Source organism: Myotis yumanensis, unplaced genomic scaffold, assembly GCF_028538775.1.
Source record: "Myotis yumanensis isolate MYYU_CA2020_CCGP unplaced genomic scaffold, mMyoYum1.0.hap1 SCAF_6, whole genome shotgun sequence".
Lineage (NCBI taxonomy): Eukaryota > Metazoa > Chordata > Mammalia > Chiroptera > Vespertilionidae > Myotis > Myotis yumanensis.
The window spans coordinates 8,698,284-8,714,429 of record NW_027223757.1 but is presented as its reverse complement, the minus strand read 5'-3'; the positions used below and the strand labels follow the sequence as shown (position 1 = coordinate 8,714,429).

General features: G+C 39.6%; 1 protein-coding gene and 1 non-coding gene across 3 annotated transcripts in view; one reads left to right on the top strand and one right to left on the bottom strand.

Annotated features, from left to right (window-relative positions):
• CCDC170 (coiled-coil domain containing 170) overlaps positions 1 to 16,146 on the top strand; it is a 61,292-nt gene that overhangs the window by 23,313 nt on the left and 21,833 nt on the right. For both annotated transcript variants that reach the window (XM_070417455.1, XM_070417454.1), the window contains exons 3-5: positions 593 to 849; positions 4,309 to 4,453; positions 5,416 to 5,601. In XM_070417455.1, the coding sequence (XP_070273556.1) occupies positions 593 to 849; positions 4,309 to 4,453; positions 5,416 to 5,601 (588 nt within the window). The remainder of the gene's footprint in view (positions 1 to 592; positions 850 to 4,308; positions 4,454 to 5,415; positions 5,602 to 16,146) is intronic.
• LOC139013328 (U6 spliceosomal RNA) lies at positions 11,910 to 12,012 on the bottom strand. The gene has a single exon (XR_011471986.1). It is a non-coding gene; the product is annotated as a U6 spliceosomal RNA (small nuclear RNA).

The window sequence follows — 16,146 nt, the reverse complement described above, 5'->3', positions numbered from 1 at the left end:
AGAGAGAGGAAGAATGAGAATATACATGTATGACGCATGCTCACAGTTCCAAAGAAGTACATGCATTCATAATGGTATCTTATAGGGTGGGCCTGATAGCATGACTTAATAGGGCACATACATTGTGCAGCATTTTGATGCCATAGGCTTCATAGAAGTCAAAATGTTTCCTTTGTATAAATCCTGTAAGGGAAGCGGTTGTGGCCATGAAATTACTAATAGCAGAGCATGTAGGCTCCTTGTTTCATTTTAGCAGCCATAGCAGGAATATGCATTTAAGAAAATGGGTTACCATTGCAAAATGTTTTATTGCCTTTTGCAGAACACACCACACATGTCTCTTGAGTGAGACTAAATTACCACAAGGCATTGCTCAATTGGTTTTGAAAAAAAAAGCAATAAAACAGAACATGAAGTCTATTATTAAGGCATAAGTTCCCATCTGGTAATACAGATACATATATGAAGAAACAAAAGGGAAGGTGGATGAGGTCATGAATAAAAGAGCGCAATTTGCAATTACGGTTTGGGGTTTCTTCAAACTTATGCCATTGAAATCCTTTTGGTCTTTTCATTTCTTTTTCATATTAAGCTTCGAGACCTCCGGTCCAAAATGCTTTCTAAAGAAGCTTCCTGTCAGGAACTGAAAGCCGAGATGGAGAACTACAAAGAGAACAATGCCAGAAAGGCCTCTCTCCTCAGCTCGCTGAGAGACAGGGTCCAAGAGCTGGAAGATGAATCGGCAGCCCTGTCCGCTTCCAAAATGAGGACCGAAATCACGGCCCATGCCGCAATCAAGGACAACCAGGAGCTAAAGAGGAAGGTTGTAGAACTAGACGAGGAATTACAGTAAGGGTACTTTAGTATATTCTTAGTTGAGTTTGTTTAAAATACTAGCTTCTGATAGCAAGATGCGCCTTTGAATGTTCGGAGAGCTCAAATTAGGCTGGAAACTCAATTTGGAAAAAAAAAATATTACTGTCGTCAGGTTCAGAGATGTTTGGAGTCTTGAAATTTCCCCCAAGTTCATTTCTAAATATCACCAAGAGTCTTAACAAACAGCATTGTCCTCAACATGTGTAGGGCTGTGAATGCTTCTATATACAATTTGGAGATTTCCTCTAAGTAGAGGTTTAACCACAGGTGGAGGTGGTGGAGTCGTGCAGAGGGAGACATTAATTCAGAAGCTACGTACAAAAATACCCTGGCAGTCAAACACTCCTCATTCGGTCTTATTGCCAGTTTATGCCAGTTTATGCAGAGCTCATGAAATCTAGGTTCTCCATACACTTTGCTCTGGCGAAAGGTGATAATCAAGAAAAAATTGAGAACTAAATATGCTTTTAAATTCTATGTGTAATAACTTTACTAATAAAATACTTGGTATTTATTTGAATTATTCCATCCTGACAAAAAAACCAACACTTCCAGGTCTAGTCCTTTTTCTCCTTCGCCTTAGTAGAGCAAACTCATTAAAGTGTTTGTATATACTCACTTCCAACTTCTCTCCTCTCTCCTCTCTTGGATCTGCCCCCACTGAATCCACTCACTAAGCTGACCAATGACCACACATTGCAAATGAAATGATTTAGTCCTTATCTTACTTGACCTGTCAGTACTTCAGTCACAATTGGTTTCTCCCTGAAACTCTGTCTTCTTTTGGCTTTGAGGACTACACATGCCCACTCTCTCCCTGACCCTTCTGCCTGCTCTGTCATGGTTTTTGCCCCTTCCTTCTCATCTCCTTGACTTCACAATATTGGAGTGCCCCAGGCTCAGTCCAGGAATCTCTTCATGTTTCTAAGTCCACTCTCTTGGCAATCTCTTCTAGTCTCATGACTTTAAGAATGATGTAAATGCTAGTGACTCCCACATCTCTATATCTAGCCCGGATCTCTCCCCAGAATTCAAGACCCACACATCTCCACGTGGCTATCCAACAGGCAGCTCAGACTTCACGTGTCCAGCACTGAGCTCCTGGTGTTTCCACGGAATACTCCTGTACATTTTCTCATCGCATTTAGTGATAAGTTCATTCTTCTAGTTGATCAAGTCAGAAATCTCACATCATCCTTTGCCTTCTTTCTTTTCCACATTCTGTGTCTGATCCTTCAGTAAATCTCATAATCGATCTCTACCTTCAAAATATATCTAATCTTAGACAGCATCCAACTGACACCCTCATTGCCACGAACCTGGTCCAAGCAAATATCACCTGTCACCTGGATTGTTACAGGAGCCTCCTAAGTGGTTTTCCTGCTTCTGCCTGTGCCCCATGCAGTCAGAGTGATCCTGCAAAAACACAAATTAGATCCTGTCAGTCCTCTGCTCAGAGCTCTCCAATGACTTCTCTTCTCACCCAGGGGAGAGACAGTGTTTTCTATGATCTACTAGGCTCGTCCTGACCTTGTTTTGCTTCCATTCTCTCCTCTATCCTTTCCATTCCAGCTGTCTGGCTTCTTTGCTGACCCTTGAACACACCAGGTGTGAACCTGCCTCAGGACTTTTGCACTTACTGATCCCTTTCCTAGAAAAGCTCTTTCCCCCAGATAGTATCTGGCTGTCTCTGCCAACTTTAGGTCTTCCCTCAAAAGTCACCTTCTCAGGACACATTTGAAATCTTACTTCCTGGCATTGTCATCAGTTTTGGCTCAAATAAACTCTTACAAAACATTTTTTTAAAAGGTCACCTTCCCAGTGACGGCTTCCATGAGTGACCAGGTCTAAAATGTTACCCCACTCCCCCCAAATATATCTTACCTTCTCCTGCTTAATTTTTTCCCCTTCAGTCTTTTTCTAATATACATTCTACACACATTAATATTTTATTTATTGTTCATCTTCCCATTTAGAACATAAGCTTCATGAGGGAAAGTTTCTTTATTTGTTTTGTTTACTACTGTATCTTTAGCACCTTTAATAGATACTCAAAACCGACATGCAATGAGTATTCATGGGCATTCATAATTCCACATTTCTGTGATTATGTCCTTAGGATAGACTCCTGCAACTTTGCTGGCTAAAAGTGAAATGCACATAGAAGTGGAAATACTTTAGAAATCCTTGGAATAGAGAAGTGAGACTGAAATCTCAGGGTTAATGTGTGGAATAGTCTATATAAATCAGTCAGAGCTATAGTATTAATTGTGCCTTTCATGATCCAGGAGACTGGATATATATTACCTTCCATTTGCTGAAAATAAGAACCGAGAGAGATATTGATGTTGGTCTTTGATTTTTATACATTTTTCTAAATAGGAATATGATATGCTTTTGAGTCTATGCAATTACATGCTTTGTTAATCTTTGAATGGAGGGAAAAGAATATGCAGTAAACACTCAACATGGCAGAGAGGGAAAGCAATAATCATGTTTATTATCTAGAGTAGTAAAAAAATGGTACCAAATTACTGAAATGATTTCTAATTTGCCTTTAAAATATGTCTATTTTTTGAGGAGGATCTCTTAGTCTCTAAGAGTTAAAGCATGAGAAATAGACTGTATTATCTCAGCAAACCTACCTGAGATTTGAAATCAAGTATTTGTAGCAGAGCATAAATTGACTGATTTTCCTTGACTGGCCCCTTCCAATATGCTTTAAAAACTCTGGGTATGTGAGAATTAATAATGATCTTTTCCAGAGGTGGGAGCACCCTCTGCTTCTGATGTACTTTTAAATTTTTATTTATTTTAGAGAGGAAGGGAGAAGGAGAGAGGAGAGAGAAACATTAATGATGAGAGAGAATCATTGATCAGCTGCCTCCTGCACACCCCACACTGGGGATCAAGCCCGTAACCCAGGCATGTGTCCTGACTGGGAATTGAACTGGACCTCCTGGTTCATAGGTTGACGCTCAAGCACTGAGCCATGTCAGCCGGGCCCGATGTACTTTTTGGTATAGTTATGCGTGGCCATGAACTAGGGAATGCTGGAAATAACCCTTCTAAAATAAGCCTGGTGCCCTAGAACCAATGTAGCAGCCCTCTCCTGCTTCCCCCTGAGGCCCCAACAGAGACCATGGGGTTGGGCCTGTCACCTGTGCACATCCTAGAAGGTTGGGGACAGCTGACAGAGAATCTGTCTGTCTCCCTTGCTGTTACTAGATCTAAGATGCCATGAAGATTTCCTACATTTCTGCAGAGTGTAGATGCCCCAGAATTGCTTCCATTTTCTCCTTCCTTTACAGGGTTTGCATGGCAATAATGTGCTCTGGGTCTAGGGAACTATTGTGATGAAAGTGATGATTTCCCATAAAGAACTTAAGTTCTGGACTTTGTTTGATGACTTATTTGTTATTTGCCTGATAGAAAGCGTGTAAAGGAAAACGAGGAGAATAAGAATCAAATGTTGAAGAATTGCAAGGAACATGAGGAATTTCTAGCTCGTCTTCGGGACTGCTTAGATCCAGATAAGAAGAATGAAAAGATATCAGATGAAGATTTAATTCTAAAGGTGTTTGTATGCATATGAAAAAGACATTTAGGGGTCATTTTGACATGTGCCGTGAAAAGAAGAGCTGTGGCTGAGTCTGAGGGTGACGAGAGAATGGGACATGGCCCAAATGTAGCATGCATTGAGTGTGTGACCTGGGACAAACCATGTCACCTCTCTGAGGCTCAGTTCCAAGATCCTTTCTAGCATTTTTGGAGATTAATTATTCTCCAGAAAGGATTGATTGTGTTTGTCTAAAATATATTTAGATTGTCAAATACAAAGAGTTATTCATTTTAATGGTGTGTCTTAGGAAAATTTTGTTTGTTTGTTTTGAGTTAAGACAGAAACACACGCCAACAGCAAAAACAGTGTGTGTCATTTTGGGGATATTTCTCGAGTATAAGGTTAAGATGAGTTCCATCTTTGTAAATCTTGCAATCTTACTGATGCTCCCAGTTAACGCAAATGTACAACATAGAGAATGCAATGCCCTGCTAATCCCAGTGATTGCCACAGTTGGAGCACGCAGTTCAGGACTTTGCTATGCTTGCATCAATTTGAAGGATTTGTTTTTAAAAGTCCTGCTTTCTCTCTGCATCCCTCTCCTGTGCCAGGCAGCGCCTTGCATGCTGCTGGTGCCCCTTCCACACACCCATGGTCCTGGCTGCTGTAACCTTGTAGATCATCACCTTCCCCCAGTTACTTAGACGTCAGGGTGCTTGTCCTGTCCGGAGCTTTTAGCTGAGCTCTCATCACCGTTACCCTGGGCCTACCTTTTGATTAATTTTAACTTGGCCACTGGGTCCGCCCATGAGTGTAGAGGCAGCCTTTGCACATGTGACCTTTGAGTGGATGGAGGGGAGAGCTTCCACAATTGGCATATAACAGTGCAGTTGTCAGGGGATAGGGACCGGGTGGCTTGGAGAAAGTGGTGTGAACTTGTTATTCCTGTGGGACAGCTGCTATTGCTTTCTCTTCAGCTCAGGGAGCTGGGCACGGAAAATACGTCTCTGAAAGGACAACTTGTTACTCTTGAAGAGACCGTGAATGTCCATGAGATGGAGGCAAAAGCCAGCCGAGAGACAATCATGAGGCTGGTTTCCCAAGTGAACAGAGAGCAGAAGAGAGCCGCCTCCTGCGCCGAGGAGAGAGACAGGCGGCACCAGGTACAGCAGGAAGCGTGTCTGTGCATCTGTGGGATGTTCTGATATGGGAGCAGAAATTGGAAACTGGATACAGGTGAGCGCACCTGCTGTCCAGACCAGTCTCTGGGGCTGCGAGAGTCGGAGGCTGGGCGGCATGGGACTCGGGGCCCTGAGGGGCCATGTGAGGCGTAGCTAGAAAACTAGGACAAAAAGAAATATGAAACACTTAAAGGGACAGGGTTTGTGGAGAATGTCTGACTTTAAGCATAAGGATTACATTTTGTAAAATTTATGTTTTTGAACAAGATATACAATTCTAAAGGGACACAATAGTATATGGTGAGATAGTATATTTCACCATATACTATTACCCACTGCCTCCAGCCACCCAGTTGTCCTCAGAGGCAACTTCTATTAACAGCTTCTTATATACCTTTCTAGAACCATTCCACGACCATATATGCATATGCTTACTCTTTTTATTTATTTTTAACAAGGACAGCATATTCTGTACACTATGTTTTCCTCTTTATTTAAAAATGGTAATACACTACATGCTATCATAAACAAGGGTGCTATCAATAATCTTGTATCTTGTGTGCGAGAATATATCAGTAAGACAGAATCCTAGAAGCAGACTTGCAGGGTCAAAGAATATGGGTATTATAATTTTGAGACATGTTGCCAAAGGAAACGGACTCTTAATTCTAAACTTTTATTTTTATAGTGAGTTGCTTGATCTTATCAAATAGCTAGAACCTGTTTAAGCATGAGAATTAATACTGTAAATCTTTTAACACTATATAAACCTTTAATTATATTTTTATAAAATTTTGTGGCAAAGAAACCAATTCTGGGATTAATAGTAATGATTTAGGAGGGTGGATGGGCCGGAAGAGATCAAGCTAAGAACTTATATGCATATATGCAGAACCCATGGACACAGACAATAGGGTGGTGAAGGCCTGGGGTGGGGGGTGGGGGCGAGCTACAAGGGGTCAGTGGGAGAAAAAAGGGGTCACCTGTAATACTTTCAACAATAATGAAAAAAAAAGTACTGATCAATTTCCAAAAGCAAAAATGAGCGAGTACAGTTACTAAAATTTAGAGGAAAGGATTAAATAGTAAAGGGGACAGAATTTTGAATTAGATAATGACTAATGCTGAGAAAGAGAGGCTCCGTGAGGGGCCAAGGTCCAGTGGTCTCCCACAAGCTCAAGGGGTTCTGGACTGGGATGCAGTACAAGGAGCCATTCTTGTGGGGTCTCCTTGTGGGCCTTCCATGCCTCCAGTGATTACTGCCAAACTGGATGGGATGGGCGGTTAGAATGTGAAACGATCCACAGTCATGATAATACTTTCCATGCCCGCCCTTCCCAATCCCCTGCATCACAAATCCCTTCTTACCACTGGATTTCTTCTCCTGACACATTAGCTTTGCTGAAAAGAGCAAAGGTTTTGTCATTGTTACCAAGTAGCTTCAATCATTTCAAAGCCCTTGTGTTAGTCAGCTTGGGGCGCCATACCAGATACCACAGACTGTGTGGTGCACGCAATGGACATTTATTTCTCACAGTTCTGGAGGCTGGAAGAGCAAGATGAAGGGTCCTGGTGAGAGTTGTCTTCCTGGCTTGCAGATGGCTGCCTTCTCGCCATGTCCTCACGTGGCAGAGAGGGAGAAAGCTGTCTGATGTCTCTTCTTACAAGGGCACCAATCCCAGCATGAGGACAACACCCTCATGATGTCACCTAAACCTAATTACCTCTCAAGGGTTCCATCTCCAAACACCACCACAATGGACATGAGGGCCTCAACATATGAATTTAGGGGAGACACAATTCAGTCCACAGCAATCCTTTGCTGTGGTTCTAGCTAATTTGAAAAGATCAAGTAAATTACTCCAACATTTTCTTTTTCTCTTTAAAAAAATATATTTTTATTGATTTCAGAGACGAATAGAGAGGGAGAGAGAGATAGAAACATCAATGATGAGAGAGAGTCATTGATTGGCTGTCTCCTACATGCCCCACACTGGGGATCGAGCCTGCAACTGGGCATGTGCCCTGATCAGGAATCAAACCGTGACTTCCTAGTTCATAGGTCGATGCTCAACCACTGAGCCATGCCGGCTGGGCTACTCCAACATTTTCTCATAAAAAAACTTAAAATATATAGAAAGAGTGAAGGAATACAGTGAACACCCATCCACCAAAATGTAACACTTGTTAGCATCTTGATATATTTGTTTTATTACTTTACACACACACACACACACACACACACACACACACACGCATTTGGACAACCACTTGAAAATAGTTTGCAGACGTTATATGTATTGTATCTAGCTATTTCAGCATATGTATCGTACGAGTAAGGACACTACCCTACATCACCACAATGCCATTTTTATATCTCAGAGTTAACAATAAAGCCATGAGATCATCTGTGATGGTTTCAAGCCCACAAGTTTTTTGTCCTCCTCCCCTGAGATGTGGAATTTAATTCCTCTCCCCTTGTGTGTGGGCTGGACTAAGTGACTCACTTCCAGTGACTATAATATGTCAGAAGTGATAGGATGTCACTTTTGAGTTGGCTTATAAACAGACTGACTTCAATCTTAGATGCACTCTTTTCATCTCTCTTGAGTCATTGCTTTGATGGGAGCCAACTGCCATGCGGTGAGGTCCCTCAGCCAGCCTGTGGTAAGGCCCGTGTGGCCAGCAAGTGAGGCCTGTTGGCAACCATGTGAGTGAACGTGGAGGTGAATCTCCTTCAGCAGAGTCTTGAGATGACTGTCACCCTGATCAACAACTTGACTGTAACCCATGAGAAGCCTTCAATCAGAAACACCCAGCTGAGTCATGCCCACACTCCTGACCCCTGGGGACTGTGAGATGATAGACATTTTTTGTATTTAGTCCTAAGTTTGGGGTCATTTGTTACACAACAATAACCAATAACCATCTAGTATTCTACATTCAGCTGTCATCACTCTATAAGAATGTCTTTTATAGCTGTTTTTGTCCCCACATTTGGATCCAGTCTAGGTTTACTCATTGCATTTGTTGGTTATTTTTAGCCTTTTATAGTTTTTTTTTTTTAAATAGCATTGACTTGTTGGGGAGAAGTGCTCTGACTGTATCTTCATGATATTGTTTAACTTGTTTTTCTATACCCTATACACTTAAAGTTGTAGCTAGAGTCTGGATTGGATGCAGAGTAAACCTTTTTGGCAAGACTATTTCAGTGGTAAAGTTGTATGCTTAATATTGCATCACGTTGGGGGCAAATGATTTAGAATGTTCCATTGTTGCTGACGCTAAGTTTATTGCCCATCTCTTTAGTGTAAAGGTATGCTTTTACATAAGGTATCTGTGGGGTGATAATTGGCAGGTGAATTCTGTTCCCATTGACTTTAGCATCCATCGATTCTTGCTTGGATTACACCAAGGGTGGTGGCAAATTGGTAATATTCTTATTTTACCATTCTACTTATTAGCTGGCATTCTTCTGTATAGAAAAGCTTTTAAATTGTTTTCTTTCCTTTTCTTTTCAATTCTATGGACACATGGATTTTTACTTATTTACTGTGTTGAAATCAATTATTTTTTGTGCGTGTGCTCTAAATCTATCACATTTGGCCAGCAGGAGCCCCACGAAGATGGTCTCTGTAGCTTGTAACCTGACTCCTGTCGTTTCTCATCGCTTCCTTGCTTTCTGACAAGCTGCTCCTTAGGTCACTTGCAGTTTTCAGGCTACAGAACTAAAATGAGCCTGTTCGCTAAGGACCTTTGTTTCCTTTTGCTGGTGAACAGTGCTTAGAAACAAGATTTAGGCTTTGTAGGCTCGCTGCTGTTGGGGGTGTTATTGCTTTCCATGGACAGATCTAGAAATACATTTTTAGTAATAAATGTATAGTGGTATTTAATTTATTTTTTTTAAAGAAATTTATCTGGGTGACATTGGTTTATAAAATTATATAGGTATACAGTTCTATGATGACATCATTTGTATATTGCATTGTGAGCTCACCACCCAAAGTCAGATCTTATTCTGTCACTATATATTTGACCCCGTTACCTTTTACTAACCTCCCACCCCTCTTCTCTCTGGTAACCACATACTGTTATCTGTGTCTATCACTCTACATGAAGTAAGTCAGACAGAAAAAGTCAAGAACCATAAGATTTCACTCATGTGGGATCTAAAACTGAAAGCAACAAATGAACAAACAAGGAAAACAAACAAAAACTCATAGTCTTATTAAACATTTTATTTTATTTTGACAGTATTACCTGGTATCCTATATAATAAAGAGCTAATATGCTAATTAGACCAAATAGCAGAATGACCGTCCAGATGACCTTCCGGACAAGCCAGGCCTGCAAGGGCTGAGCCCCTTGCACAAACTTCGTGCATCGGGCCTCTAGTTTTTAATAAAAAGCAATATTCTAGTGTTTTTTTAATGTCCTTTTATTTTGTATCTTTTGGATCCCAACAATATTTACTCATTTGCTCTGTCTTATGATATACATAAAATTATTTCAGAATTACACTCTTAATGTTTTACTTGTGAGTAAACCTTCTGAGTGAGGTTTAAGGCTCTCAGACATTTTACATGAATACTATTGGAATCATTAGTATGGTCACCATTTATCAAGCACTTGCCATTAACGCAGTCATTGTACTAAGTACTCAAAGAGGTTATGTACTTGGCTCAAGTTCACACAGCAATTAAGTAGCAAAGCTGGGATTTTCACTCTGTCATTAAGTTATTATGCTGTCATCAATAATCCCCTTTACTTGTATATTCACAGCTACATTCTACCTACAAGTCTGAGGCCAAAAATTATTTGTTAGTGGAACAACAACCTGTAGCTATGTAAATTTCCTCAGTGAATGAACAACTTTAATCAATTATAAATAGTAGTTATTGAATTATCAGGATTGAGAATTAAGAATTTAATATTTATCTATAAAAATGCATTTCTGAAGATTAGCAGTAGGAAATGAAAATGTGTTATAAGAGCAAATTACAAAAACCAGAACTCATTCCTTTTCTTACATAAGTGTCTTTACTTGTAAACGACTGATGCAATGTTGTTCAGACTTTGGAAACACATTCACTTTGGGATGAGGTTCCTGCCAACATAATAAAAATTGTAAAAAAAAATGTGGGCAATAAAAAATTTGTGGTCTTTAATAAAGTCCTCATTCATAGGGTTACGACTCCAAAGATTTATTACCGAAAAATACTGTCAAGCGGTTTTCCCGACACATTGCTGGTCTCAGGAAGAGTCTTCATAATGCTTTCTAAAGCTCTGTTTTTGAGGTAGGAAACTTACTTTATTAGTGAAGTCCAGAAAGACTGCGGAGGTACAAGCATCCGCGGGGCCGGGGGCTGCTTCCACCAAACTCGGCTTTTCTGGTTTTCTTAACGACTATTCAAGTTACTTTATGAAAATTTCCCCAATAGAAATCCAGGTGGTTCATTGCATGTATGGAAATATATCTTATTTAAAATCTTTAGTAGTGGACATTGAAGTATGTTTTAAAAACTGTCAAAGATTGGCACCTTTTCTCTTGATTATTGTGAAATCATCCAACGTTGAGAGAAGTAGTCACTTTATCCACACAAGCCACACACACATTCCCTACAGACATCAGAAGTTCACATGACTGGATCAGAAATTAAACGTACTTATTGGATTTCAAATGGTTTCTTTTTCCTCCACACTGTCCACATTTCCTTCAGTTCTCATAGTTAGAACTGATGCTAGGAAAGAATACTGGTTTTGGAGTCAGGCAGACTCCAGGGGATGTCTCCTCTGCTTTCTTGGTTTGTCAGCCAGCCGTACTGTTATGTAAGAAGGAAGACGTACAGGAGTCATGGAGAGCAGAGTGGTGTACAGGCTCTTGGGTTTTATCCGGGCTCTAGCATCATTTGGCTCTATGATCGCAGGCATCTGACTTTACCTCTTTGAATCTCAGTTTCTTGTCTGTCAAATAGGAACATTATTTAAGGATTTATCTCTCACAATTATTCTTAGGATTGAATGATATACATAAAGTCCTGAGGACATGCACAGTACATGATTGATGCTCAGTGTTTGATTTTCCCTTCCCATTTATTTTCTTTTATCCAGAGATTAAAAGTACAGGCATATGGAAATAGTTTCTGGAAGTGAGAAATTGCTGGACAGGATAAATTACTAAGGAAACGAAAGATCTCTACAGTCATAGAATCATAATGTCGAAAGTGACCTCAAGGTCTTTTATCATCTATCTATCTATCTATCTATCTATCTATCTATCTATCTATCTAGTATTGATTAAACACTTCATGAATTTGCATGTTGTCTTTGCGCAGGGGCCACACTAATCTTCTCTCTGTCATTCCAATTTTAGTATATGTGCTGCTGAAGGTCTTTTAAGTCCAGGTCATCTAACTGTATATAAGATAAAAAATAAGTACCATCTTTAAAATGTCCCTGTCTAGCTAGGGTCCAGCCTTTCCTTGAATTCCACCAGAGGCGGGGAATTCACCTCCTCTGTGCAGTCCTAATGGTTTGGCAGTTCTTCATTGTAACAAGTCAGGTTCAGAAACCCTATACTAGAACCACATCCTGGTTCTTTCTTAGTGAAATGTCACAGAATAAATGGGAATCCCCTGTCTTATGATTACCCTTCAAGTGTTTAAAGACATTTATCATGGATTTCTAAGTCTCTTCTTCTGGCAAAACAGCCCAGATCTTTCAAACTTTCCTTGCTTGAATCTTCTTATCATCTGTGAGGTTGGGAGAATTCTAGCCTCTGGGAAATGAATTAAAATGAAAATAAACACTAAAATAATAATCTGCTCATGTAATTACAACTAAACATGTTGATAAGATTCCAAAGTAAAATTTCAACTCCTCTCTTCTTCCACTTCTATCTAGCCTCAGTCTTACACTCTTTTTTTTAAACTTCTGATAATTGCCATTAAGATGTTAAAGTAATACATTTCTGTTCTTGATTCAACAATGTGAGATAGTATCTTTAGATTTTCTGATACAGAATATGAGGAACTTAATGCCTCCTACTTTTTACTCCCTTATTTCTACTTTCCATTTAAAAAATATTATGGTATATACATTGTCAAGGTTTGTAATTCATTTCTGCTCTGTAACTGTAAGTCTCCATTCCTTTGCCTTGAGGTTCTGTTCATACATTTAAAATAAATTAAAACAGCATTTAAATAACAGAACTACCTAAATATTTTTATTATGGGTTTAATCTTAGCATATGATGCTGAATCCATTCCATTTGGATGATGTCCCTCTTCGCATTTCCAGCTGGGAACTGTCCATGGTCCTCGGGGCACAGTCCGACCAGGTTAGGGCAGTGTTGACTGCAGGGAAGCCCGGGACATACTGGCTTCATGGGCAGCTACATTCATTGTCAACTTGTATTGATTTTGTCAGTGATGAGAATTTAAAACTTGAGCTGAATTTTCACTATTTCCCAAGGTTGGTGTTGGCTTTGTGATAGCTCAGATTTGGGAAAGGTCTTCCTCATTTCGAAGTGAGATGTTACTATGCAGTGTGCACGCCATTAGATCGTGAGCCCACGCAGAGCAGACCTCATTCTCCTTTTTACCTTCAATTAGATGAAGACATCTACAGGACATATGTCCCAGTTCTCTTCCCATTTCCTCTTTTGTTGTTAATCTTCACCTGGGGAAATTTTTCCATTGATTTTTAGAGAGTGGAAGGGAGGGGGAGAGGCACACAGAGAGAAACATTGATGTGAGAGAGAGACATTGATTCGTGGATAGAGCCTGCAACCGAGGTACATGCCCTTGATCAAACTGAACCTGAGACCTTTCAGTCCTCGGGCTGATGCTTTATCCACTGAACCAAACTGGTGAGGGCTACCATTTCCTCTTAGAACATGGTTTCAAGACTTTCACCCTTCTCCTTTCTGAACTCTGAATGTTCTCTTGTACAGCTTTTCTCAAACTATCTGTGGGAAGGATTAGTTTTTCCTACAGATTTATTTTCAATTTATTGCTAACCAATACTTTTGTAAAAAAATATCAATAAAATGAATTCATGGAAAAATTATTTTTAAAAGACACAAAAAGCATAAGTTTGCATTTTAAGTATCAGAAGCCACAGACATAAAGTTAGTATAAATATAATTTGGATAAATATAATCGGAATAAACGTGGGGAAAAGAATCACATATACTGTGCACTTTCTTTTTTGAAAGTGTGTGTGTGTGCAGGGTTAATGCAGAAAACACTATTGTACTGACAGCTTTTTGTCATTCTGCAATTGTATCTGAACAAGAAGTTAGGACTAAAATTCCCTGTATTGAAGTCCTGTGTGCTCACTTTGAATGAAAGTTTTATTGTGATAACGAGCTAGCTTCCTGCTTGTTAACCTTTGTCATCTTGGTTGGGTTGATGACAATGCTCCTAGCAGGGGCTAATGTATATTAAACTTTTTCTATGTTTTGCTTTTAAAGCACTTACAGTAGAAAACGAATCTCACAAAGGATTGTTGATACTAGAAGAGGTTTTAAAGCAATTTCAGAGAGCTCAAGATATTTATTTGTAACTTGTCTCCAAAGTAAAGTAAGTGTGTTTTCAAAATCCATCTTCAAGTATTCATCGGTAGACAGTTTTATCAATTTATTGTGTAAAGGTATAGTTAGATTTACCATTCTATGAAAATTTAAATTCTTTTGATGAAAGAAATGGACTGTGTTTGATATACTTTATACTTTTGGGTAATGGTTGGCAAAAGAACCTTAAACCATCACATGCAACGTGTTCTTATTTGCACAACAGATATGTAGCTCCTGTGTCCATTCTACAAAACCCGAAGGGTCTATACCTGATTCAAAAATTGATGTCAATGCTCTCATCCTCAGAAAGTTTCACGATAATACCTGAAGTAGAGAGTGTTATATAAGGTTATTAAATGAGTTGTTATAGTAAACAAAAAAAGCCAAACTGCTATAGAAATTACTGCTATTACCCTTAATTTCTGAAATTATCTTATTGGGACTGGAGACAGTTGTAGGAGGTACACTAGAGTTTTATTCACAGTTTGAGTAGCACTGTTCTAGGAGGGTTTTACCTCTATTAAAATTTGTATCCCAGAACCAAATGCAAACTTCAGGCTTGGTTTAGTTCAAGGGTAATAGAAACAGGGAAATAGAAATAGCAGGGCATCATCTCCCTTATTCTAGATACTTTACTTATGCAGCATAAGTTTTGTGTGTGTGTGCATGTGCATGTATGCGTGCATGTGTGCGTGTTCATATCACTATTGACAGAACTTTAATGGGCCCAGATTCCATGGGTGTTCTCAGAGTTGCCACTGTTTGTGTCATTTTCCTTCCACTTCTGCCCACTGGCTACAGTTCCCTTCTCTAGAGATGATAAGAATTGGCAGTCGCCTATGCATATATGTGGAGATTCTCTTTTTATTTAGGTACAAATGGTACTAGACACATGGTTAGGCACTTGACTTTTTTCACTAACTATATCTATCTCAGAGAGCCTTTCATATCAGTGTATAAAAAGTTTCCTCCATTCTTTTTAAGACTACATAATGTTCGGGGGATGGGTGTCTCCTATTTAACCAGTCACATGCCAGTGAATATTCATGTAGTACCTACTCTTTTGCTACCTATGATTGAATAACTTTGCACATGCCTTATTTTCCATATTTAATAATCTCCAGGTATATTTTAAAGACTGGAATTGCAGGGCCACCGGATATGTGCCTATTACATTTTGTTACATATTTTGGTGTAAATATGTACCTAGCATCTCTATTCACACTTCTACCAGCAATGTATGAGAGTGCCTGTTTGGGGAGGATTTCTGAGTTTATTTGTTCACCTTAACTGCAGTAGGTAAAAGCAGCCAACTGGTTTTTAATTTCACAAGATCTGTCTGGGTTTGGATGAATTTAGCCAGAGGTTTGCCACCCGGACATTAGTCATTGTATTTTTTGAGAGGCAGTTTGATCTCACGCATATCCAAATCCATATAATAAATAGCTAGCAACATTATAATAGGAATCAACTGTGTTTTTAAATCACAAACCTTTGGTTTCATTACTCAATGCATTTAATTGGCAATTAATGAAGACGCATTTAATTAAGAAGTTAAATAGAATGCCTAACTCATATCATTTACAATTGTCTTTGTTAAAAGTATTTGCAAAGGTATCATTATTCATTTGTTGCATTAGTAGGACTGAATCTAAAGATTCGTTCATTAAAGTAAATTTAGTACAGGGACCGCTGTCACTGTCTCTATAGGGCCTGACCTTATTTGCAGATGTGGTTCCCCGTGGAGGTCAGCCCCGATTTGCGTGTCAGTGTGGTCTGACAGCAGCCTCAGGTCCTGGCCCGAGATACCCATGTCACATTACTTCAGTGTATCCTTGAGGTAGCCACGCAACCAGACTCCACTCTGGCCGCTGCCTCCTGATAGCTCTGCAGGTAATTGCATTTGCAGTCTGAGGACATCTGTGCCCAGCAGATCAGCCCTGTGCCCC